The 26,176-nt window shown below is 52.1% G+C and overlaps 1 protein-coding gene across 1 annotated transcript; it reads right to left on the reverse strand.

Moving 5' to 3' along the window:
• On the reverse strand, positions 1–24,448 carry LTF (lactotransferrin). Its single transcript, XM_024565782.3, has 17 exons — positions 24,311–24,448; positions 19,911–20,074; positions 17,232–17,340; positions 16,744–16,926; positions 16,274–16,421; positions 15,320–15,375; positions 14,160–14,338; positions 13,542–13,716; positions 12,494–12,648; positions 11,304–11,394; positions 9,489–9,536; positions 8,423–8,578; positions 7,697–7,838; positions 4,928–4,995; positions 2,905–3,089; positions 1,547–1,736; positions 1–221 (listed from the first exon to the last, which is right to left on the reverse strand). The coding sequence occupies exons 1-17, from the start codon at positions 24,351–24,353 to the stop codon at positions 187–189; spliced, it is 2,127 nt and encodes a 708-aa protein (XP_024421550.2). The 5' UTR covers positions 24,354–24,448; the 3' UTR covers positions 1–186.
• Between the last annotated feature and the right edge of the window lie 1,728 nt (positions 24,449–26,176).

Here is a 26,176-nt window from a genome sequence, read left to right on the forward strand (position 1 = left end):
TGGCATTTGCGGTTTTATTTCTTGTTGAGATGACAGCAGGGAATTGTGAAAATAGGTGTGACTAGTAAGCTGCCCCCCGAGAAGGGAGCAGCAGGCCCCAGCGGGCCTGGGGATGGGGCCAGGGCAGTGGCGGCTGCAGCTTTGGGGTGGTGGGGGGTGGCAGGGGGCTGGGCCACCTTCTTGGTTTCAATTCCTCAGGAAGGTGCAGGCTTCCAGAAGTGCTGTGGGAGAGAACGGAGCAGGAGCTTCAGAAACTGGTTTCTATTTTAATCGATGTGTCAATCAAGGGTGATAATAAACCAGAGGCTTTCCTCTGCGCTTTCCCCACCACCATAGGCTAGTGCTCCACTCACACTTGCCCACGCCCAAGGAAGCACGTGGCTGCTCTGGCCCCCGCCAGCATGGCTGACTCCCTGCTCTGGCCTGGGTGACAACCTCCCCGCCCCCAACTCGTCTCTAACTGACACTGACGGTCCCCTAACTTCTGGAATGTGAGCAATTGATGTGCCATCTTCACGCAGATCTGTTTGCAGTAGTGTCCACAGGCTCCTTCACTCACAAATGAGTCACTGCTCTGCTAAGAGCTGAGGGTTCAGCTGGGACAGACAGGTGCTGCCCTCCAGGGTGCGCAGTCCATGCCCACGGGAGCTGGCTGCTGGCACGAACAGCCCACAGCTGGGATTCTCCAAGTGCATTCCTAGAAACACCTGCAGCGGCTGTGGAGCGCAGGCTTCGCCACCCTGGCAGCGCAGGTGCAACCCGGGAAATCTTTGTTGGGAGAGCTGTTCTGTGCTTCCTTTAGCCCCCCTAACATACAAGAATCAAAAATATCTCCAGGCATTGCCCTGTGTCCCCTTGAGGGCAAAGTCGCCTGAGTTGAGAGCCACTGATAGATTCTTGGCCTTGCCTCCATCCCTGGACCACCACCCCCTCCATCCAGCACTCTGACTCTGGATTGGTGGGGTGGGAGCGAGGGGCGGGGCCTGACACAGAGAAGGCTGTGCAGCTGGAATCTGGCATCATTGCCTAGCTAGAGCCTGACAGTGCTCCCGAGTCTTCCAAATGTTTTTGAAGGATTGGATTATTGTCAGTATATTTTTTCTGGCTAAAGTGTTTTTTGAGCACTTGTATTCTCTATAGATGGTATTTATGGAAACTGTCTAGAAATCAGAATTTGTCATTTCTTAATACATATGTGTCTATATGCATGTATGTGTGTATATGTGTGTATATGCATGTATACCTATGTATATGCATGTTTACATGCATACACCCACATTTCATTTTATTGAATAAAATGATCATTTTCTAAAAACTCCATAACAGTGACTATCAGTATTATAAAATTTAGCATATTATCTGCTGCTTTATTTTTTTCTCTAATTCTTTCACCTCATCAATGAGATTGCAACTTCCTGAAGCATCGAGATAGCATACTGCCTTAACATTTTAATACCCATCTTCATCCTTAGAACACCGCTTGGCCCTCCCACCTTGACCTTCACCCGTGCTGGCTTCTCAGAGAGGCTACCTATGGTGCACTTACGGGAGGTGGAGCATTGCCTCAGATTAGCAACCGCTGTGACATACTCTGGTCCCAAATATTTCTCATACGTTGTTTTGCCCTGGAGTTTGGCCAGACACTCGGTGTTGTCATTGAACAGGAGGTTCTTGGTTTCAGACTGGAACAAGCAGAACTTGCCTGGGCAGAGGGTGCCATTTCTTCCAAACTTGCCCTGTGTCAAAGGGGCCGACAGCAAGTGAGGAAACAGGGAAAGCAGGCAAGTTCATGGATTCGAGAGGCCAAGGACATTCCCCCACCCCCAGGATCAACTCTGGGACAAACATGGGTGGAAAGAGCTGAGTTCTGGAGTTGTCCCACTCCCTTGGCCGGGTGTCCCCTGCCCCGTGTCCTCTTGCTGCCCCAGGGGCCCAGGCGGCAGACCCACCCTGGGCAGCACCTGGGCTCTCAACCTCTCTGATCTCCCCTCCCGCCATCTCTCCTTCCTTCTTAATCTGTGGACAGCTGAGGATTTTCGAGACCTGCCCCCAAAGTGGGTCACCAGAGGCATTCTAATTGGCCAGCTCTCCCAGAGAGGCAGTCTGCACTGGAAATCACCTCTGCCACCAATCAGGCCACTTGGGCGGGTCACTTAGCCTCCCCTGGCCACAGGTCCTCCTCCACGCCCAGAGCTCCTGCAGGCTGAGCTGGGACACCAAGCACCTCCATGGCAGCCGACCTCTCAGCAGCCCCAGCACACACACCCCCAAGAGGCTCCGTAAATGCCACTTAGTGTGCCTATCGGTGCCACTCCAGGGCCCCTGCCTTTAGACCACACCCAGAGACATGATCTTTTGATACAAAACTAGAAGTTTCGGTAGAGAATCACAGACTTGAAGGAAGAGGTGGGATTTCCTTCACACCGCCTCTCATAGGAGGCCTTAAAGCGACAGAAGTTCTGGGTTTGGCATCTTTAGGGAGGACAAACATGGCTGCCTTGTCTAGAACGTTGGTCAGTCAGCCAAGCTCAGGGCTCGCTGTGGAAGCCACTCTACCCGGCTGCAGGAGGAAGGCTCAGTGGTCACCCTCACTAGCTTGAAGAACAAAAAAAATGACAAGGAGAATAACCGGGTCTGAGCCGGGCAGTGAACACAAGTTCAGGGGCATGAGACTCTGGGCGGAGGTTAGGTCAGTCCCAGAAATCCTGGGACAGAAGCCTCTGTTGTCCCCACTGAGACTCTGGATCCTCCCATAGTATGACACAAATACCGTCACCCCCAGCTTCAAGCAGAGGGACTGGAAGGGAAGGCTTGGGATGGGCTGGCTGACCCAGCTCTGTGACTGCCCCAGCTGACAGACACCCACGCAGTTAAGAAAGGACAGGAGGCCCTGGTGGTCCACACCTGTTGGTCCAGCAGCACCTGCTCCAGGTATTGTACCCTATCTTTCCGAGATACCACACCGTGACTCGGGGCCCTGGCCAGGTGGCAGGTCTCAAACTCAGACACAGGCTTCCGGGTGCCATCAAGGCACAAGAGCTCAAAGTCCTCCAGCTTCAGATCCTTAGCCCATGCTTCGGTGCCCCTTCCTGGGGAGAGAAGAAGGTGGCATCAGGCAAAGGGTCCTTCTGGCAAAGGGTGCCACCATCCACTGGTCTCCTGCAATGCCCGCCCTGGGGTCTCAGTGATGTGAAGGACAGAAAAGAAATCACTGCTCCGCACAAGCTGTGCAAGCTTCTAACACACTGAACGTTAGCGCTGTATCCACACAGCGAACGAGAACTCATTCATAAAAAGGAGTGAAGTGCTCACACATGCTACAACACGGGTGAACCTTGAAAGCGTGATGCTCGGGGAAGCAAGCCAGCCACAGAAGGCCAGGCAGTGCAGGATTCCATTCATGTGAACCGTCCAGAGCAGCCTAATCCAGGGAGACGGAAAGCGGATGAATGGCTGCCGGCTCTGGGCGTGGGGAAGTGACTCCCAACAGCTACAGGGTTTCATTTCTTTTTTTTTTTCTTTCTTCCTGACTGCCTGTGTTTTCTGCTCAGAGCATCTACAAGGCTGACATCAAGGTGCTGGCCAGGCTGAGTGCTTGTGTGGAAACAGGGTTCCTTTATGCAGGTACGTAAGCGTTCTAGAATTGGGCCGTGGTGGTGGTTGTACTGAAGACCACCGAGTTGTACACTCTGAACGGGTGGGTTTATGGTATGTGAATTGTGTCTCGATAAAGCTGTTAAATTTTTTAGCTTTTAAAAAGAAAGCCCTCCATCTGTGCCATATTTTTTTTCAGTGAGTTTCAGAAAAAGAACAGCTGGTATATGTTCAGGGAGAAATCATTTCCTTTCCTTTCCCATTCAAGTGCTCTTAGTGGGACCAGAGAAAAGAAGGAAATTTTCTGGGTTTCTCCAATACATTTAGTCAATTCCAATAAAGTACAGGTGTAAAATCCAAGAGAAGTTTAAAACTAAATTTGATGTCTGATCCCAGGAGATCACTCAGGTGAATGGTTCATAAATTCTAAACGGAATTGCGTGCTTGTCTGTGTGCGTGCAAATGCAGGTTCGCTGTGCGGGCCCCTGCTTCTCTCCTGCCATCTCCCCTCAAGAAAGCACCCCACCCTTTCTGTTGGCTTTGTCCATTCGATACTGAGGTCACCCCAAATTTGCATGTCTGGCCTCGATCCCTCGCCCTAAAGACGTGAGGAGGAAGGAGCAGCCGTAACTGTTCCTATCTTTGAAGGAGGGAGGCAGAAAGTTCTTTCTCAGGGGACACAATGGCAAGGCCCCTGCTGAGGAGGAGGGCAGGGGAGGCTGAGGGGGACCAACGGGAGGAGTGCAGTTGGGAGTCTTGAATTTGGTCAGTGTGGTTTTCATCTAGAGATGCCGAGAGAGGGATTATTCACCATGGGCTGGTAGCTCATCTTCCATCATCTGCATCTGCCTGTGATTCTTGTCCCCATTTACTCCCAAGGATTTTCCAGACGGGGACTCATATGGGACTGAATGGAGGTTCCCTACTTCCTTTTTAAAAGGGAAATTTTTATTTGCATAAGTTTGATCTTTTTTTTCAATATCATCCACATTCAGTCCCCCATGGGCTGGGTGGGGTAGGAAGACATGTGTTTCTGTGGTTGTCTAGACAAAGCCAGGAGGCATTTGCTTTAGAGCACTGCTGATGTGTGCGTGTGTGTGTGTGTGTGTGTGTGTGTGTGTGTGTGTGTGTGTGTGAGAGAGAGAGAGGACTGTTTCAGGATCGATGTGACACTGTAGACATCACCATGTCCCACACCAAAGTAAAGAATTTCGGGACTAACTTAAGGGTCTGGAAAGCCGTATGCCCTCCTCCCGCCTCGGACATGACTACTGGGAGGGGCCGAGATGCCAAAGACTCTGTGCTGAAGGGGGAGGGAAACATCCCCACTTACCATCCGTGTTCTCCAAGACAGTGGAAGCTTTCACAAAGGCCACGTCTCCAGCATTCTCGACCAGGCACCTAAAATGTTCCAAAAGATAAACACAGGGCCAGAGAAGAGAAACGATGAGAGTTTTCACAAATGTTTGCAATAGACATTCCAAAATCTGCAACACTGAAGTAAACACGGAAAAGATGAAGACAAATATTTCCGGGAACTTTGGGTTTAAAATAGAAGCCTGAACACATGTCTGTGGCTTCCCTCTTTCTAAAGTCCCAATAAAATGATATTTATGGGATTTTTTTTCAAAGCTATAAACCCATGAGAGTGAGCGGCGCAAGCAGAGAAAGAGAAAAGATAATAATAACAATGTATGAGAGCAAAGTCAGAGAGCAAATGGATGAGCGGTAATTGGCCCGGCAGAGCAATAAAAAGCTGTAACACTGTGGAACCCCAGAAAAGCTCAGTAACTAGAAGACTGTTGAAAATGACTGAGAACAGGAGGACTGGATGGAGCCTACACAGGTGACTTTAGGCGCCCTCCTACCCCACGCAGCCCCCCTCGACCTGGCAGGACCAGAGGTTTGTCCACAGGAAGACTGAACCTGGACACCACTGTGGACTAGAGAAGCAGACACGGCTGAGGGCAGAGCCCCCACACGAAATCGAGGAACGGAGTGAAAATATGTAGCCAGGAAGCTCAAATTATACCCCTTACTTCATTATGTCTTTGATAATTTCCATAGTCTTTTTCTGATTTCTCTTTCAACTTTACTTCTTAAATCACCACATAATTTTCTAACTATTTATATTTTTGTATTATTTGCCCTTCTTTACCTTTTAGTGTCTGAAGTATTTGCTCAGTTTCACAGTCTAATCATGATGTCATTTTAAAGAATTTTTATGGTTACTTTTTACTTCCTAAAAACTCTTTTGGTAGTCTGGCTGTTCCTTTTTAGATCTTCCCGTTCCTGTTTCGTAAACGCTGCATCCTCCTTTTGCCTCTTTAATGATGTTAACTGCAGCGTAAATGAAAAAGTTGTATTCTCTCTCCTATACTGTCCCTGTATCCCCCTGCCTCTCGTTGCTTTGGTTTCCGTGCCTCCTGATACTCCTCCCAATAGCCAGTGCTCTCCGGGGGCTTGTCCACGGTTCAGAGAGAGGCACCGGCGTTGTTAGGGCTACGTCAGTCGCCACATCTTGGCAAGAACGGGCCGCACTCGTGGGCAGCTGATTGGTGGCATTTCACTGTGGGGCATCTGTTAACTTTGTACAGAACACACAGACCCTTTGTCCAATAAGGGAAATATCTTATTAGAACACATGTTACTATGAAACTAATATTTACATATTCACAAGAATGTAAGCACTGACTATGCCATAATCTTGCTGGGAGCTAAAAGGGAGCGAAGTCTGGGGCTGTGGGCAGAAGAAGCGCAGGAACGGAATGAGAGGCTAGATCTCCTTTTCCCTGAGGAGGACGTCCCCAGCAACAGCTGAGAGTTCAAAATGAAAACCCGGCAACATGAGGGCGTTAGAAACATAGAGGTAAACAGGACTTCTGGTTCCAGCTTTCAGTTTGAACCAAAGGCAAAGCATGGTGTTTAATGAGAACTTTACATAAGTTATTTCAGTGGCAAAGAAGTGTCCCCCAGTTTTCTATTAAGTTAATAATATAATAAACACTAGTGAATGTGAAAAAATATATAGTATTAGGAAGACTGTCTGCCTGAGAAGTTTCCAAATAATAAAAAAGTAAAATCAAAAAAAAAAAAAAAAGGCAAAGCATTTTTCCCTAGTATAAACAGGAATACTGAAGCCTAGGTATTTCCAGTGAAATAATACCTTGCCATAGATTTGGGGGCAGGGGGGACCTTAAATGATTCCTTTGGGTTTTATCAGAGATGAGTCTATTCGATATTTCTGAGTAAAATCACATCACAGCGTTTCCATTTGCAAATCCTTGGTCCCTTAAAGACAGGTTTGTACATTCACAAAATATTTTTTGAGTCACTGAGAGTGTGGTGTTGTAAAAGCTCGTTTATATCATCTGGTCACTGGAGAGAAGGCTACTGAATTCCTACGAGAAAGTTGGAAGACCACAGTCTGACCCACGTCACTCTCAGACACATGGTGCCATCTGGTGGTGAAATGTATTCTTAGAGCATGCAGAAAAGGGACAGGAGAGGACTCTGTCCTTCAAACCCCTGCCTAACGCAGTAAGTGCCACTGCGAAGCAAGGTGCCAGTGAATGGGGTTACAGAACGTGGGTGGTGGAGAGTCACTGCAAATAATTCTGACAACCTATTTTTTGGTTCTTTTTCGTTTGACCCGTAGAGAATAACGCTGCAATACTGCTCATCCTCTCTGTCATCTCTAAGGCCAAAACCAAAGAGAAAGGTGGGATGTGGAACTCAGTGACAGAGTAGGGGAGAGGATGCTGACCACGGAAAAGAGAAAAATTCTTGCCCCATAAGACTGAGTTGTAGATAGGACTTAAGATACCGCCTGCTCTATCCGTTTGATTTGGGGATGAGGACCTTGCGGCCCACTGAGGTTGGCTTTGCCTCCAGGGGCCAGGGAGGAGCCCAGCAGAGCCAAGATCAGACAGCCCAGGGCCCACCTCCACTTTCTGGGGCGGTGAGTATAGCAGGAGGAGCCCTCGTTGGCGCTGCAGACCCCCAAGGGAACCCCTGGCTCACTGTGACAGGCCAGATCTGGCCCCTCAGACACGCAGAGGCACAAGGCCCTGCCCTGCGGGAGCCTGGCGGGAGAGCTCACCTGAAAGCCCCAGCGTAGCTGAAGTACCTCTCGTTGCTGTTGGGGGCGCACTTGTCCTGGCCCTGCTCATTGCCGACACACAGGGCGCAGAGGTTGGAGTTCGGGTCTGCTCCAGGGGCGCAGCTTTGACTGAAGAATTCATCTGTACAGGGGGAGCATGGGAAGTCAGCCCTTCCTACCTGAGTTAACGTGTGCGGCCTCTACCTAGCAGGGGACGCAGCTCAGTGCAGGTTCCTTCTGTTGCCCAAGACAGAGAACACAGTCACTGTCCCGAGTGGTGACACACACCTCCATGTCACCAGGCCCACGGTAGCTAGGGCGGGGCTTAGGCATGGGGTGTGGTGGGGAGAGAAGGGCCCCTGAGCAAGTTGAGCCAGAAGCCTTGAGGTCCTATTCTCTTTCCGCTGCAGGGCGGACTAAGATGCTGGGTCTGTTCAGTAACAGAAGTCACATGGGGCAGACAGCGCCTTTTCCCAAATTAGGAAGCCAGCACCCGTGAGGAATTTAGCTCTGGAGCGCCAGGAGGTAAAACGTACCGCTTGTACTGCTCAGAGCCTGCACCTGTTTTTACGGTGCAGAGAAACGGACATTTCACCTCGGAGTGGGGTGCACAGGGCACGCTCGGCTGTGCAGAGAGCCAGTCTGAGCCTCAGGACTGAGAGCAGCCCTCCCTTCCAGGAGGCCCCCACCCCCAGGATGCCCGCCCTCCTCCTCAGGGCTCCTCACCAAAGTTGCAGGAGCGTGTCTGGTTGAAGAGCAGACCCATGGGGATGTTCCAGCCTGCTGTCCTGCCCACAGCGGTGTGGCAGGACTTCGTGCCCCTCAGGGAATTCCAGGTGAGGCCAGCACTTGATTTCCTGACAACCGCCACAGCACGATACCCTTGGATGACAGAAGAGCAAGTCTTAATCTCCAGGGGGCCTGGTATATGGGCTCTAGGGCATCTGTCTGCACCTCAGGCCAAAGTAGGTCAAGAAGCATCATCAGCAACGGCCCCCAGGTAATGCATTGTTAGGTAGACCAGAGGCATACGCTGCTGTCCTATGTTAAGGTGAGATTAACTTGGGCTGGGAAATGAGACAGTAAGAAAAGCTGATCCTTGAAGTGATTTCTGTGGACTGTCCTTGACCAGCCACACACTGTCCCTGAGTTAGAAACCAACAAATTCACCCTTAGGTGTGAGCTACTAAAGCAGCAAACACGGAGCATCTAGCGTGACCCCAATAGTGCATAGATCCCCAATGGCAACATGCACCGGGCCAGAGCCGTGGTGGCCCCCAGGTGAAGGGCTGTGTGGGTGCAGGGGTGTGTCTCCAGGACCGCCCTGCGCGGAGTCCTGCACTGTGGGGGGGTCAGTGTGGCAGCTGTCCCCCTCCTGCCAGTGCACCTGACAGACTCCCGCTCTGGGCGATGCGGAGCTCTTCCAAAGCCGAGCAAGCCCCAGCTCTGGAGGGGGGCAGGTGGGGCTGGGACCAGAGCGCGGGATTCGCAGGAGAGACAGAGGCTGCCCCAGCGTCATCATCTCTGGTCCGGGGCACGTCGGGAGGCACTCTGAGCCACTGTGCCCGCATCCATAGAGATGGGGATGCGGCAGCTCTCCTCCCACGTGGCCGGGACGTGGCCAAGTGTGAAGGTCAACGTAAACATCCATGATGATTACCTATGAATCATTTGCATCTTTGAAAGAACTTTGGCTGCATCTCTTTCTGTGAGGTTTACTAAGTTCCTGCCCCCTCTTCCTCCAGCAACAAGAACTTACCCTTGACCCTGAACATGACCGATTCCAACTCACCTTCCAGTGGTCTATTCACACAATCCAAGTTACTGCCTCCTTCGGATCCTGAAAGTATAAAAACAAGCAAAAGGTCATTGAACAATCAGATGTATTGAGAAATCACGCACTTTGAAATCTCAACAGTGCAGAATCAAACACAAAGAAAGTGTCCCAGTGGTTCCAGGCAGCAGACACGCATCTACCAGCTCACCTAACGGCAGACACAGATGTCCACCGCAGCACTATTCACAACGGCCACCCACCGGAAATCACTCAGACGCCCATCCACAGGAGAGGGGTAAAGAACAGCGGTAGAGCCGCACAGCCAAGTGCTACACAGCAAGGCTGAATATTCCGCAACTACGTACTGCACAGAGGAATAGCACAAATACAACACTGAGCAAGAGACGCACAACAGCACGTGTGTGCAGCCCCCTTCACATGAAGTGCAAAAACAGGCAGAACTGATCTGTGCCCGTGGCAGCCAGGAGTTGTTACCCGTGCTGGAGTCAAGGGCTGGGGACGCGAGGATATGAGGGGACTTGGGAAACTGGCAGTGTCCTGATTTGGGCACTACTGCCTGGGGCCACGCCAGTTTGTGGAGTGCCATTGAGTCAGGCACTCACGTGCCTTTTCTGTATGTGTGTTATACTTTACTAAAGTCTTTTCAGAAACTAAGAAGAGGGGCCACTGGGCTTGTAGCCACCACCACGCCACCAAGCTCCAGCTGAAGGAGAGAGGACATACGTAAAGAGGGCTCTGTACCAGCGATTTTCCACCTTTTTCATCTCATGGCACACCTAAACTAATTATTAAAATTCCGCACCCTCCACGTGAGGGGTGAAGAAACCTCGTCATTCCATCATTACAGGCCTGGTGCCGCGGCACTCCGTGAATCGGACGCTTTCAGAAGTCCACTGACTGTCTGATTCGCAAATTGCCCTCCCAGCACCTGGTGCGAGAAGTTGCTCAGGACTTCAAAACAGGTCTGCGCTTCCAGAGCGCAGCTGCTGGTGCCCTGCCGGAGGCACGTGGGGCACCTTGCTGAAGGTTCCAACCGCTGTGCTGTCGAAAGACATCCAGCCAGTAGGCCCCATATGTGGAGCGCACGCTTAAGAATCCACTAAGATGGGAGACATTTCATTCTTAAAAAAAAAATTTCTCTCCTTCCTGTCACTGGTAGCTCTGCACACTAGATATTCTCTTCCCATGGGGTCTAAGGCACCTAATTAATATGGCGAGTGGAAAATAGGGGGCAGAAATCAGGTACTGGCAGTGTTTCCATTTTCATTCATGTGTGACGTTTTTAAATAGAAATGCGGCAACATGAGGCATTAATGCAAGACAAAATGTCTCAGTGAACACCTTTCAGCACTTCGGCTTTGTAACAATTATAAATAAACCGGTAAAATTTTTGTGGACAATGCCAGCATTTGGATTTTAAAAAATAAAAACAAGTAAATTTCTTATTGATGGCAACTAAATGGCGTTTGCAGCATTTGTACCATACAGTAGATTCCATCCATTTACTACTATGCTTTTCTGCGTTGTCCTACAGGCGAGTTCGTGTTTTTAATGTCGTCTGTCTTCTGTGCTATTCCTGTCAGTTGCTATTAAAATACATTAAAGTATAAAACACAGTGGAGGAGAGGAAGCCACTGTGTGCTTTGTCAGGTGACACAGCCCCTCTTGTTTACTCTTCCTGACTCTCCCGTTTGCGCATGTCCATCCTTCTCAGTGTCTCCCCCTGGCCCCGCTGCGGGGGGCGACTGCTCCATGCCCCCACCCCATGGCCCAGGCGAATGAACCAGGGAGGACACTCCCCGCACTTACTTTGGCTCTCTGCCAGCACAGGCGCCAAACCACATTTGCCGGCGATGTAGATGAACCCTCCGTCCAGACTCATGGCATCAGCCTCCCCTTTCTGCAAAGACAGAGCAAGTCTCAGCACCACGGGGAGGCCGTCTCATGTCCCACCTGTCTCAAGCACCCAAAGGACACACCAACTGCGCTATCAGCCCTCGGCCAGCCCCGCGCGCCTTCGATGCTGTCACTTCCGTTGGAAAGGCCAGACCCAGGCCGCACGAACCCTCTGTCCCCTGAACAGAGCCCTTCCTGCACTCTGCACGCGCGTGGGACCCCCTCCTGGACAGGCCTCCCGCGCTCAGGGGACAGATGGGACCAGCTGGCTACACTCAAAGGGCTATGCAGAAGTTGGTCGACAAAGCAGAAATTTCTAACTGAACTGGCTCACGGCCAGGATGAATGAGCCCACGCTCCAGCACGGGAGCATGGACTTATCGGGGTCCCAGACTCCCCCTCGGGCCCAGTGATATGTTTTTACAAAGGTGGTACAAGTAACAAATAACTGGAGACGTGCATGAAGATTTCTAGCCAAGGATGCACATCGCAAGGTTATCGAAAATGACAAATGAAAGGGACAAAGAGGAACAGGGTCACAACCAAGCCACACCCTCATGAAAGGTACCCTGAAATCATTGTTTCAAAAGTGTTTTCAAAGACTCTGTATTCACGTGGGGAAATGGCCAGGATACACTGTTCAGTGAAAAGAACTCAAAACCCACCTAACCGGTGCTGTGGCCAGCCTATGTGGCACCGATGCCCCCGGAAATCCTGGGTGGGACATTACCCAGACTTCCGCTGTGGTGACTCTCTGTGTGAGGTCACAACTGGCTTCTATTATTTATTTTATGCCGCACCTTTCTATGGTTTCCGAATTACCTGCAATCACTGTCAGCTGTTCTTATCATCAGAGCAGCAGCAAGCCCACAAGAAATGGCTCTTTAACAGGAAGCTGTGCCTGTTGGCACACTGTGCGCCACCCCAGGGATCTCTTCCTGGGGCCCACCCTGCCTAACCCCCCGCAAAGTGCCTCTTTAGAGCCCAGTCACTTCTAAGCAGAAGCCCACGATTCTAAGCAGATGCCCACGACCTGGGGTCTTGCTCAGAGCCCGCTGCCCCACCCGCACCCGGCGCAGGCTCCCCCACGGGTGGGCCCCTACCAGGACCAGGGCGATGCAGTCCTCTGTGTCAGCGGCTGTTGTGCACGTCACTGTCCCATTGCTCTGGCCACTCCACTGCTGGCACTTGCGCAGCTCCTCTGGGCCCACCGCGCACCACACAACCCGGGCCCCCCGGGCCTCCACCTCTGCTGCCGCTGCACAGGGACACCACGGTCAGCAGGGGGCTGAACCTTGCCCGTCTGTCCCGGACGCCCAGCTCTGCTTACCTCCCTGGGGCCGGGCTCCACCCTGAGCGCCCTTCCTGCCTGACGTCCCCTGCTTCCAGATGGAAGAGTCTTCCACACCCGCCCCTCTCTCCCGCCCTCCTTCCTTCCTCAGGTAGGGCCGCCCCCTTTGTTTCTCAGCCCTGTTCTTCTCCTGGCTTCTAATCCACCTGTCCATCCTCAGTACGACAATATCTCAGTCCCACAGGACAAAAACTCCAGAACAGAGACAGCGACAGCCCCCAAGAGTTGGTCTAGGGCACCCCGAGCCCAGCCCCGACCTCCCTGAGAGCTGGCGGTCACCACCAGCAGCTGCGGTGCAGCCTCTGGGTTCGCCAGACTCCACCCCAAGCCCCCTGTAAGGGGAAGGGCCATGGTTGCACAGGCCCACTGTGGTCCCCTGAGCCAAGACCCCAGCCCAGGCACAGGGCGGTGTGCCTCCAGGCCTCTGGCCTCACCCCAAGAGGGGCCCCGGCTCTCTTGGCTCCTGTTCCAATTTCTCACATCATAGGAGGAAAATTGCTTTTTCGGTCAGGGCTGGGAGCCTGAGGTTCACAGGGACATGTGGCAGCGTTAACCATGTGGCTGACACATTCGTTTAGAGGCTCCCACGTGTTAAAGTGCCTTTACTTGGCCACCAGAATGCACTTGCACCTGCATCGAATGTAACCACCCCGAAGACGTCCAGCGGCTGGGACTTGGGCAAGTGACCACTAGGGGGCAGGACCATGCTGCCCACGCCGCAGGGGCTGTGACCGTGCTCTCCCCAGGAGAGTCAATGGCAGCTCGCCACCTCACCACCCGCACCTCGGGCCCTCACTCACATTCCTTCAGGTTCTTGATGACGGTGAGGTAGCTGGGACCGAGGTACAGCTCAGCGTCCACCCTTGAGGGGATCCTCAAAAACCCTTGGGCTCCATCTTTGAAAAGCAGGTCCTTCTGCCCAGGAGGGGAGCTGAAGAGCTGGAAGCTCCCTGACGTGCCTTTTCCAAACTTCTCCTAATGAAGGGGAAAGAGGATGGACGGTGTCAGTGGTAAGTAAGGAAGCACACACACGCAACATTAAAAGAGAGCATCTGGAACGCAGGGGTGATTCTGAGAGCAGGAACCTTGGCCGCCTTCCCCCTGTGAGGGCCTCGGGCCATTTCTGTGACACGCTCAGTGCTGGCTCACTCTTTAGAGTGTTGCTGGGGTCCGAGCCCCTTAGAGTCCCGAGAGTGCCGTATGGTCCTCCTCGCTCCTCTCCAGCCCACGAGACGCTGTCAGTCAGTAACGCCAGAGGGCTTCGTAGCGTCTGCTGTCCAGAGGACCCTCCTGAATTTGGGCACTGCTGTGTGGGGCAGGGGTGGTTACAGCTCTAGGCCTAGAGAGGCAGGGAGTTGGGGGAGGAAGGAAGCTCCAGCAGCAACCTGAGCAGGTGGGGAGACTGTGGCTGCGGGTACCTGTGCCTTGCTGAGAAGCCTCCAGATCGAGTCCTCCTTGCCACCCACGCTTCGGGCCACAACTGCATGAGAAGGGACCCGGGCCAGATGGCACTGCTCAAACTCATCCACCGGCTTTCGGGTGTTGTCTGGGCAGAGCAGCTCATACTGGTCTCTCTCGGCCTTGTTTGGCAGGTTCTCTGGGGAAGGGAGAGAGGAGGGGTTGGGGGACCCAGATAAGCCTACCCCAGGCAGCAGCCATGAGCTGGAGACCCCTCCTCCTTGGAACTTGAGCTCAAGGAGATGTCTTGCCCAGTGGATAAAACTGGGGTGTCAGAAAGAAAGACACCCCAGTTTTTCCAGAACACTGAGAAAGGTAAAGACAGGCCTCAGAAAGCCTTGGGGCCCCTCCCAGTGATGCTGTGACTGGATTATACGGGCTGCCCCAGCGCTGGTGGGCCAAGGAAGCTATGTTGAACCCCACCTGTTTCCATGGCAACCCCACCTAGAAAAGCATCTCCTTATGGAGACAAACCCAGGGAGTGGCCAGGGGGTGCTGCCTTACCCACATCTCTAGAAAGAATAAAAATAGATAAAGTACAGTAGCCCTGTCCCTGTGCAGACCCAGCTACTGTGCTTCCGCGTGTGGCCTTCAGGGACGTTCTCTAGCCAGACAGTAAGAGGACACACGTAAAGGCATGAGTCACGGAGCTGTCTGTGGTGAGGGGAAGGACAGGGTGACCCAGGCCGTCCTGAGGGTGGTGGGTAAGTAAACTCTGGTGGACACGTTCCGTGGAGCATCCCTCAGTGGCCAGAGCCACAGAACTAGACAAGTGTACGAGAGCACAGAGAAATCTCTGAAACAAAACGCTGGGTGGGAAACCCGTGCAGTGGCACAGTCGCTAATGCTCAGTCCCGAGGTTCCTAGCACTCAGCAAAACTTCCGCAAGCCCAGGAACCCAGGCGGCACGGAGCATCGACAAGACCACACATAGCTCAAGGACGGGTGTCCAGAACCCTGGCCTGGTGTCTGCGCAGGGCAGGGGGAGGAAAAAGCAGAGCCACGCCCTGTGTGGAACCTGGATACGTAGCGTGCCAGCCGTCTAATTAGCTCAATATGCAGAATTATGATAAAATAAAATAGAAGGAGGCTGTCCCACAGCTCTACTCTCTGCTCTTACCAAACACCGTACTGTCCTTGACAAAAGCCACGTCTCCAGCCCCATCTTTCAGACACCTGTGAATGAAGGCACAGGGGGGTCAGCCTGGAGCAGCCTCCCTGGGGAACAGGGGCTTGTCTTCTGTGGGCATCTGCTTCTCACAGGGCAGGGCCCGGAGGCTTAGGGACAGCCCTACTGGGCAGGCGGCAGGGGCCACCTCCAGGCGAGTTCTGAGGAGGAAGGGCTCCGCTGCTGGCCAGAGGCCCCCACCTTTTGCTTTGAGAGCTGAGAGGGCAACACTTTATCCTTCTACGTAAAAGAGAGTTTTGGAGCCTCTATTCCAGAAGACAAAGTCTCAGTACCCTTGGCCACATGGTTCCTTCCCCCAGGACTGGGTGGGCAAATGTGCCCTGGCCGGCAGAGAGGCAGGGAGGCCCCCCTCTGCAAAACTGCCTGAGCCCAGGAGGCAAATGGGAGCCAGGGGAGCAGCATCAGCCTTTGCATGGGGGCAGAGAGGGCACAGGGCTGTCACTTGGGCAGGGCTCACTGTCACCAGCTCTGGGAGGAGGCCCAGATAGGGCCGACAATTATCAGCCCAGACTCCCTGGCACCCTGCCAAGCCAGGAGCCTGGGACTGGCTGTCTCATGACAAGGCCCCTTCAGCCCGCCCGTGTGGTTAGGGAGAGGACAGTCAGCAGGCAGAACCCCGGAGCACACAAGGCAAAGCCAGGCTCAGGCTCCTCTGGAGAGACCGAGGGGGCCCCTGCCACCAGAGTAGAGGTGAGGGGACATGCACTGGGCAGAGTCGGTGCCCTCCTGGTGCACTGGGTCTCTGTCTGCACATCAGTGGGGGCTGGACCTCCTCTCTGATCCCTGCAAGCAGGCTGAGCGCTACTGGGGGCCAGAGAAAAGGTCTCCTGGCCTGAGGACATGTGGTACCCGGGTCACTGGAGAGAAGAGGACTGTCTCACTCACTTGAAGGCACCGGAGTAGCCAAAGTACGGTTCCTTGGAGGAGCAGGCACATTTATCTTCCCCTGTCCCCGCACACAGGCGACACAGGTTGGGGTACTGGTTGCCATCTGCACAGGGAACACAGCTAGCGGAGAAGAAGTTGGCCACAGCTGCGGGACACAGAGAAATGGACCGAGCATGAGGCGGCCCTGGCCACAGCCAGCCATGCCTCCCAGTGTGCACTCCCCCTGGTGGGGGTGGAGGTGGCAGCCCCTTCCTCCGCCCCTGCCAGATGTGTGACCTCTGTGGTGACATTCGGAGCTCAGAAACCAGCTCCCAAGGTCAGCTCGTGCAGCGAACCCACCCGGTTAACCTCGCCCCACCCCCCTTGGAGTCACCTGGACATTCACCTATGTGATTCCAAAGTGGCTGTGTGTGAACTGGAGTGGAGACCCCTGCCTGAGACCGCCCACAGTCTCCCAGCCAGCTCACCTTCCTGGAGGGGTGCAGGTGGCCCTGCCCAGCCCAGGTACGGACGGAGCGTGCCCACAGGGATTTTCCACCCGGCGGACCTGTTGAGGCCGGTGTGGCAGGACCTCACGCCTTGCAGCTGGTTCAGTTGCAAGTTGCTGTCCTTTTTCACCAGGGCCACAGCGTAATAGTGCGTCCGCGGTGCTGCACAGGGGCAGAGAGAAGCAAATGCTCTCAGCCTGGAACCCAGAGAGAAAAACAGCCCCTGGTGGGCAGGGGACCCGTGTGCTTCAGGGACAGAGTTGCCCAGGGCCTGCCCTGGTTCCCCAGGGGGCACACAGTGTTCTGCCAGTGGGTCGGCCTCCACCCCAAAGTGCCCACCAGGGACTCTGTACCTTCATAGTGTGATGCCACTGAGACCCCACATCAGCGACTCATCCGCTCTGACTCCACAGAGCCCAGGGCCAAGGCCACAGCCCCCCAGCTCCGGGTGCCCAGGGAGCACTCACCCCCCTCGGTCCCGTAGACCTCTGCTGCCACAGGCCGCAGTCTGTACGGGTCCTGTCCTGCCTCGTACACCAGACCTGCGTCAAGGCTCATGGCATCTGCCCTTTTCGCCTGAAAGCAAAGAGGCCAGACCGGCTTCAGGAGGAAGCCCTCCTACCCCAGGCAGGTGGCCTTCAGGACGTCGGAAGGTTCTGTGGCTGGGAGCATCTTCTAAAGGGTCAGCTTTGGATCACATCTGCTCACATCCCGTGACAGGGGGCACAAGCCGAGGGTCCCTCTTTTGGGACAACGAGCACCAGCGCAGCTGCTTTAACCCTTGAGGAGGGCATGCTACTCGTTCATGTGCCTGCCCACCTATACGGGGTGGGGCAAAAGCAGGTTTATACTTGTGAGTGTGTGAGGCAAATTTATTCTTGTATTATTATGTTATTTATTGAATTACTTTCCATACGAACAACTGTAAACCTCCTCTTGCCCCACCCTGTGTAATTCTGCTACGCCCTTCCCAGGGGCTTATATTTCCAGTTTTTGCTCTGGACACTTTCTCCCCCGCTTTTGCTCCACATCTCCTTCAAGCTGGTTTTTATGGACGAAGGGATTTAGTTGTTAAGATACCTTGAGAGCCTAACAAACCACGTGTATCCTCTTTGGTTGATTACTTCTCATATGTTCCCATATTTCTTGTATTTGCAATCTGGTATGGGTAATATTTTGTCAACTGCTTTAGCTATGTAAAACTATACATTTTCTTACCTCTGTGAAGACTTTTATTGATTTTATTGACTTTGTACTGTTTTATTATAATGTGGTTGTTCTATAATTTATTAAACAACTCCCCCAAATGTTCCCCCCTTGGGTTACTTCTGACATGTTTGCTATTGAAATGGTGCCTGCGGGAATAGCTCTGTCCTCATAGCTGGCTTTTCCTTCCTTCTGATGACCTGTCACCACATGACAGGCATCTGAGGGTGAAGTCACACTGGCAAGGAGCCTGCTTATCTTCCTGGGCTTTCCAGAAGATTCGTGAGGCCAGCTTAGAATGCCACCAAGCGTGAGGATCATTTCGCCGCAGAATCATTGACACGACAGGCTTTCATCTCAGTACGTTATTACTTTAGAAAACGCAAGTGCGGCCCTGACTGGTGTGGCTCAGTGGGTTGGGCATCGTGAGGGGTGAGGGGTCGTGGGTTCAGTTCCCAGTCAGGGTACCTGCCCGGGTTGCAGGTTTGGTCCCCAGTCAGGGCATGTGTGAAAAGCAACCAAGCAATGTTCCTCTCCCCCATCGATGTTTCTCTCCCTCTTTCTCCCTCCCTTCCCCTCTCTCTAAAAATAAATAAGTATTTTTTTAAAAAAGAAAGAAAATGCAAGTGCTAACAAATTGCTAAGGCTTGTTTTTCTCTGATTATCGAGGGAAATGTTTTGTAAGTATTTTTATTAACTATGAATTCCGCTTAGGAATACTCCATTCATATCATTTTTCTCGCGTGATCCTACATTTCTTACCTGTTCGAATTCGTTCTTTGCAGAATGCAAATTGTGATCACTTATTAGAGCGGGCACATATTCCCGCTGATGCGTTCTAAAATCTTTGTAAAAATGATTCTACTGGCTATGCACTAACATTTTTATATTTTAAAATCTGTCAGTTTACTTCATCCATTTATTGCTTAAAAGCTAAGAGATGTCACTTTCTGCTCTGGTGCTGCTAATTAATCAATCCTCTAGTTTTTCAATAATGCATGTTTTCTTTTTAATTATTTAATCGATCCCAACTTTAGTTTGATCTATGGTATATAAAACTGATTTCAAATCAGATGCTGGCAAAAAAGGCAGATTTTGGGCCTCATTCACAGGGATTTGGGTTGAACCGGTCAGAATAAAGCCCAAGAATCAGCATTTTAAACCAGCAAGAAAGGCTGGTGCTGCGTGTCCACAGGCCATAGTTACAAAATTATATCCTAAAACGTTGCTCAAACTAGATTCTTTCCCCTAAGGACTGTTCCGATAACCTAGTTCTTATTGAAAACTTTTTCACACATTACCCGAGCTGTGCTGGAGCCCCATATGTACAACCACGGGACAGAGGACATATGTGTGGGGTGAATCAGTAAAAATTATTTCAGTAGGTCTTATATCCCAGCCAAAAAAAGGAACCTGAAGTCATCCAAAAGTCACGATTCTCTTGTCTCTCTCTCTCTGAAAATGTCTTGGACAAATGTCTTTCGCATGCCCCGTGCCCGTGTCTCCTGTCCACAACATGATGTGGTGACTGTGACCGGCTGAGCTCACTTCTCTCAGGGCTTAGAGGTCATGGCCTTCTGGAGGTTCTACCTTGCAGGGTAACCTTGACATTTGCCCTTGATGTAACCTTGAGGGTTACATACTCATCTGGTATAACTGCTGCTGTGTCCTTGTTGCACAGTTGTTATCAACAATTTATACTGGGGTCCTCATTTCCTCCCACATGTGGTCTCCCCACTTTTGAATGTTAATTTCTTCATTCCCAAGAGCCTTCTATCTTATGAAAGAGGACTGTCCCCAACTGACAAGCACCCAGGAAGAAAAGCAGAGGGAGGAGGGGAGAGCAGATTTTTAAAATTTTATTCCATGCCTTTCCCTTCCCCTCCCTTCACTTGCCTTCCATTCTATTCGGTCTTACCCAACACAAGGCGCTGACTTACCGCGATGGCCTGGATACATTCCAGGTAGGACTTTCTGCTTATGCAGGAGAGAGAGGGGCCACGCACTCGTTTTAGATTCTGTTGCAGTTTAGAGCATTTTGCTGCCTCTGGTTTTGATATGGTGCACCATCGAACACCTCTCCTGCGGGCAGCCAGACTCGGCCCTGGGAGAAAAGCCAAGGATAAGGCTTCTACCGCTGCTGCTCATGGAAGAAACCACCTAACCCTCAGGTGGCGTTTTCCACATTCCTCCATCTCTCTCTGCTCCTCCCCTGCCCTCTCCAGCCTGCAGCTAAGTCAGGCCTCTCTCCTCAGTTGGAGGTATCTCGCTGAACTAATAATAAGTACCCTGTCCTGGCCAGAGGACCATGATTCTCAGTAAATTAGAGGAGACGTTCAGAACCTCTGGGTTCTTTTCTTTCCTGGGACTGACACACTTCCCACCGCCAGAAAAATGATGATCCCTTGCATCAGTTTATGGAGTTCTTCCATCTGCCTTGTCCCACTTGAACTTGGGAGGTAGGCAGGAAAGGGATTTTTGCTCCTCATGTGGAAAGTGGCTCTTGAGGAAGCTGAGTGGCTGGCTACTCAGCAGTGGCAAAGTCTAACCTAAAACCCAGGTCCCCCTAGAGGGTTGTGTCTACAAGCATCTCCCCAGGGGATGCCGAGGGAACTAAGGAAAATACATCTGACTCCTTGTCAGGAGCTGCAGTAAGGTGTGTACCAAGTGGGTCCGAGTGCCTGAGTCACCACCATTCACCTCTGTATCAGAAACACGGGTTCTCCTGCCAAGCCTGCCTTTGTTGCTGGAATCTGCGCAGCTAGGGAGAGGGCCGAACCAGATTGGCCCAGAGCTCTTAAAAACCACATGGGTGCCTGGTAAAGGGTATCTATGAAGAATCTACAGTGGACATTGTATTAAAATTATGACGACTAAATGCTCTGCCCCCTAATATCAGGAACAATGCAAGAGTGTCCACTCTTACTTCTTCTATTCAACATAGTACTGGAGGTCCTCGCCACAACAATAAGGCAAGAAAAAAAAAATCCAGGCAGGAAAAGAAGTAAATGGTCTTTCTTTGCAGATGCCATGATCCTCTGTGTAGAGAATCCTAAGGAGTCCCCAAAAGACTATTAGAAGTAATAAGTATAACAGGGGTATGGGGTACAAGGTCAATACACAAAAACTAATTATGTTTTTGCATAAACACATTGCATAATCCAAAAAGAAAATTTAAAATATAATTCTATTCATAATAACATCAAAAAGAATAATACTCAGAAAAATATCTAACAGAAAAATGCAAGGCTTGTACAAGGAAAATTGTAAAACTTGGCTAAAGGAAATAATTACCTAAATAAATGGGGAGACATTTATACTCATGCTTTATAAGACTTGATATTGTTAAGATGGTAATTCTTCCTGAACTGATATAGACACTCAACACAATCCCTATAAAAATTCCAGCAGGCTTTTCTTTTTTTCTTTTTCTTTTCTTTTTTTTTTTTTGCAGAAATTGATAAGCAGGTTCTAAAATTTATATAGAATAAATAAATTAATTTATAGCAAATATCCCCCAAGTTATATAATTTATAATTAATATTTATATAACAGATATAGGAAAGCCAAAAAACAATTTTGAAACACAGCAAAGTTGGAGGAATTTTACTTCCTAATTTCAAAACATACTATAAAGCTACAGCTATCAAAACAGATTGGTTTTAGCATAAAGATAGACATACACCTTTCAATGAAAGAGATTTAAGAGTCCAGAAGCAGATTCTTATACTTACAGTCAATTGATTTTTTCCAAAGGTGCTAAGGCAAATAGCAGAATGGGTAGTCTGTTAACAAAGGGTGCTCACACAATTAGATGCCCACATGCAAAAAGATGAAGTCAGAGTCCCCCCTTACGCCATCCACAAAAACCAACTCAGAAGTGGATCACAGAATTCACTATAAGAGACGAAGCAAACTTTTAGAAGAAAATACAAAAGAAAACCTTTGCAGCCTTGGGTTAGGCAAAGATTCACCAGCACGGCACCAAAAGCACAGTCCATCAATTAAAAAATTAATAAATCAGACCTATCCAAATTCAAAATTTTTGTGCTTCAAAAGACAGCAAAGAAAATAAAAACATGCCCAACAGGCTGGGAGAAGATATCTACAAAGACCTCTTGACAACTCGATGATAGGAAGACAAACAACCCAATCAGAAGTGGGCAAAAGAGATGAATGGACATTTCCCCAGAGCAGACACGTGAACGGCTACCCAGCACATGAAAAAATGCTCAGCATTTCAGTCAGTAGGAAAATGCAAACGAAAAGCCCAATCAAGTCACACCCGCTGGAATGGTCACCACTAAAACAGAGGAAAGCAAACGCTGGTGACGATGTGGACAGAGGGGACCCCTCGTGCGCTGCTGAGAATGTAAAACGGTCTGCACTCTGGCAAAGCAGTAAACACAGCGGTACCGCATGGCCCAGCAATCCCACTTCTAGACATCTGCCCCAAAGAAAGAAAAGCAGACGCCCGCAGGAAGACTCCTGCGTGAATAATCACAGCAGCGTTATTCAGAATAGACAAAACGCGGAAACAGCCTGAATGTCCCCCGACTGGTCAGCGGCACGTCCTTCCCATGGGACAGCCTTCGGCCATGAAAAGGAAGGAATGGCTGGTGTGCTCTACAATATCAGTGAGCCTGATATTTCATGCTCCAGACACAGGAGAGCACGTACGGTGTGATTCCCCTCGTGTGAAATGTCCACAGAGGCCAATTTATAGACACAGACAGGAGAGGACTGGTTGCGGAGGCTGGGGTGAAGAGGAAGTGTACCTGGTCGTGAGGAATCACAGCAAGGGGGCGGAAAGTGCTAAACCTGATTTACGGGGGCCGTCGCACCCCTCGGAAAAACTGCTAACAATCACTGAAACAGGTGAATTTCATGAGATGTAAAATGCACGCCAGTAAAGCTGTTACAAACAAAACACGAAAACCTTCGGTCGCCTAAGCCCCCTTCCCCTTGGCGTGTGCTTTGGGGTGTCACACTCAGCCCTCTGTCTCCTCTGCTCATGGGCCACCCCCTGCTCAGTCAACCCCAAGGTGTCAGAGGCACTCCAGGAGGGTGTTAGGGGGAGACCTGTGGCTCCCAGGGCTCAGGGGCCAAGACAGCAGCAGACACAGGTGAAAACGGAAGCAGCTCTGAGCCAGAGCCCTGGCCCCTGGCCCATGACCACATCCTCTCCTCTCAGCCCCTCCCAGGTGGACACACCCTGTGCTGTGCACCCAGCAGGCCACACATCAGGGAGCAGAAGAAAGTCAGTCCTGGCCTGGCCAGCTGCTGCCTCAGAGAAGAGAGGGATGACCAACACCCGTGGAGAGGAATGTGGAGAAGGGGACCAGAAGGCAGTGACAGACAGGGATGGCACTGTAGCCCCTAGGTTTGGGAGCATAAGCTCAGGGCTGCTGTCTAACAACCCCTTGCAGCAGATAGGAGGGGGTGTACTGGGCTGGAGCGGAACTGGGCAGGGGGTGGGGGGAGGCTTTCACCCTGACCCCCGGGCTCTCTGCCCAAGTGCTGTGGGTCACAGCCCTTTCTGCTGCTGCCTGGGACCCTGCCCTTCCCTGAGGATGCCCTGCGCTCCTGCATTTACATCACCAATGTCTGTCACTGGTGAGTGCCGCGGGGCACCCCAGAAACTCCTTCAGATATTGGGTACAGAACTAGCCATTGTTGAGTCCCTTCTAGTCTGGGCCCATCTGAAACCAGAAATCGATTTCTCTCTCTCCCCCTCTGAGAAAGGGGTCTCACCAGGAGGCCTGCACCACCCCCTGCCCCTCTCTGGTGGGAGGTGCAAGGGAGGGCACCGTGCCTACCCCTGAGCAGGGGCCGCCCTGCTGCCGCCCACACAGCTGTGTGGGAAGATGTTGGACCATTCTTTTCAATTCGAAACAGGCTCAGAAAGGCTCCATCAGGCCCAGGCCGGCAGGACTCTGGCAGCAGCTGGGGTCTTGAGTCCCAGGTCTGCCATGGACTTGGGCAAGTCACTCCCCTGCTCTGAGTCTCATTGTCCCCCACGTAAACCTCATGTGACAGCACCATGGGTGCCAAAGGTCCTGCTAGGGCACAATGGGGCAGGGTCTGCTGAGGCCCTTTGGGAAGCTGGGAGTAGCTCTAGGCTCACCTGGAACAGCTTAGAGGCGTGGGCTCCGACTCCTCCCAGGTGGGTGGGTGGGGCTGCCCCGTGTCTGGGTGACTGCAGGCACTCGGTGCCAACCCAGCAGGGAGCAGGGGCAGCATCACCCACCTGGCAGGTCATAGTGATGGCCCCACCCCTCAGGGTGCAGGGACCAGGATGCCCACTCAGGGGGGTGCACCCCCAGGTACCTGCACTCACCGAGGGCCAGGAGGGACAGTAGTGCAAGGAAGAGGAGCTTCATGTCTGAGGTCCCAAGGAGACTCCAGCCAGCGAAAGGCTCTGCCACCTGTGCCTGCTCCGCTTCCCTTTATCCAGGGCTTGCTGACCTCAATGGGGTGGCCCCGCCCCGTGGCCCAATAGGCACCCCTGTTGCCCCCCTTCTCCCAACTAGTTCCTGGAGGCTAACAAACCCTGGATGGGGGGTGGGGGAAGGAAAGGTGCCTGGGCAGGGCTTAGCCCCTGGAGACAGAGGAAACCCAGCCCACAGCCACCTGGCAAGTCTGCCCTGGGGCTGCCTCCCTTTGGGACATTTCTTTCCCTCCAACTAGTCTGGAAGCCCCTGGAAAGTTGCAGCCCTGAGTTTGGCGCCTCCTCCAGGGAGGGACACAGAGCAGGGGCCCCAAGGTGAGTGTGAATCATCCTGACTGTGACCCTGACCTGTCCTTTAGCAGTCTGGGTCTAAAGTGCCTGGGAGCTGGCTAGGGCAGGTGGGGCCGCCTCCCCCAGCACTGCAGCCAGCCCGGAGCTCCACAGAGAACCCACTGCCTCACCTGAGGTCGGCAGCAGCCTGGATCACTGCAGAGATGACAAGACGACAGCGGCTGCCCAGAGACTGACCCAGGCTGCCCATGGGGACCCTCCCAGCCCTACTGAGACCACAGTGCAGCTCCCAGAAAACAGAGTCACAGGTCTCAGAGGGGAGGGTCACCCCCCAGGGCCCAGTGGCTGTCTCCCTGTCCCCTTTTTGCCAAAAAGAAGGATGTTCCACTCCATGTTTTGTTTGTTCTGTGACAGAATGAGGTAGGAAATGGAGCCTCATTTTGATAAATGTCCTATTTAGTCCTCAATACATGAGCTGACCAGCTCCTTCCCTACTTCAGGAAGCTGTTTTTAAATTCTAAAGTTAGAATTCTGCCTCCCAAGGTACGTCTTGTAAATGCACTCCCATGGTGCACGGCGGGCGGCTCACACATGAGGGTCTCCAGGGCAACCCTGCATGTTGTCAACCAATTGGAAGCACACTAAACGTCCATCTCTGGGAGGTGTCACACGGCGTGTGGTGCCGTGCACGCAGTGGGACACACTGGAGGCCCCAGCGAGGACAGGCCACCCTGGAGGTACTGGTGTGATCTTAGCTCCAAGAGATGCTAAGTAAAGACATAGGCACTAACAGGGAGGGAAATCACGCGCCACCTGAACACACCCTCTTGACCGGTCGGCCGGCCAGTGCGGGATCCTGAAAACTGGTCCTGGCTCTGCATTTCCTGGAGCAGATGGGCATCGACCCCTGGAGAAGCAGGGCTGCTGAGGGTGGGCACTCAGCAGGCCCTCGGCCATGGAGACACAGACCCCACCGAGTCTTTGAGGCTCTCATGGAAGCTCCCAGGCCTCCACCCTGGGCAGGGAGCATGCCACAGCTCGGGCTGGGGTCTGACCAGGGATCCTGCTGTCTGAGCACAGGCCGGGGACCCAGGGCTTGGTGCTGGCATCACCAGCTGGGCTCTGGGTGACAGGGCCAGGGTCCCTCACTATTTAGAAATGCAGTATCGCAACATTAAAAGAGGCTTTCATCAATAATTGCAATAAGCTCTTTCAAAAAGAGTGAAGAAATACAAAGTTGACTAATACTCGGGAGTGCTGAAGCGCCTTTATCCCTAAAGGAGCAGCTCAGCGTTGCCATTGCATGATTCGAAAAGAATTAAGAACTATCACAACTCCTGTCTCTATCTCCAGGTGCAAACCAGAAAAAGGATGGGATGGGAGGTCAGAGGCTCCCAGACCCCCTTGTGTCTGGCACAGCATCGGCAGGTACATGGAGAACCTGGGGCTGAACTCAAGGTGCGC

The sequence above is a fragment of the Desmodus rotundus genome, chromosome 8 (genome assembly GCF_022682495.2).
Source record: "Desmodus rotundus isolate HL8 chromosome 8, HLdesRot8A.1, whole genome shotgun sequence".
Taxonomy (NCBI): Eukaryota; Metazoa; Chordata; class Mammalia; order Chiroptera; family Phyllostomidae; genus Desmodus; species Desmodus rotundus.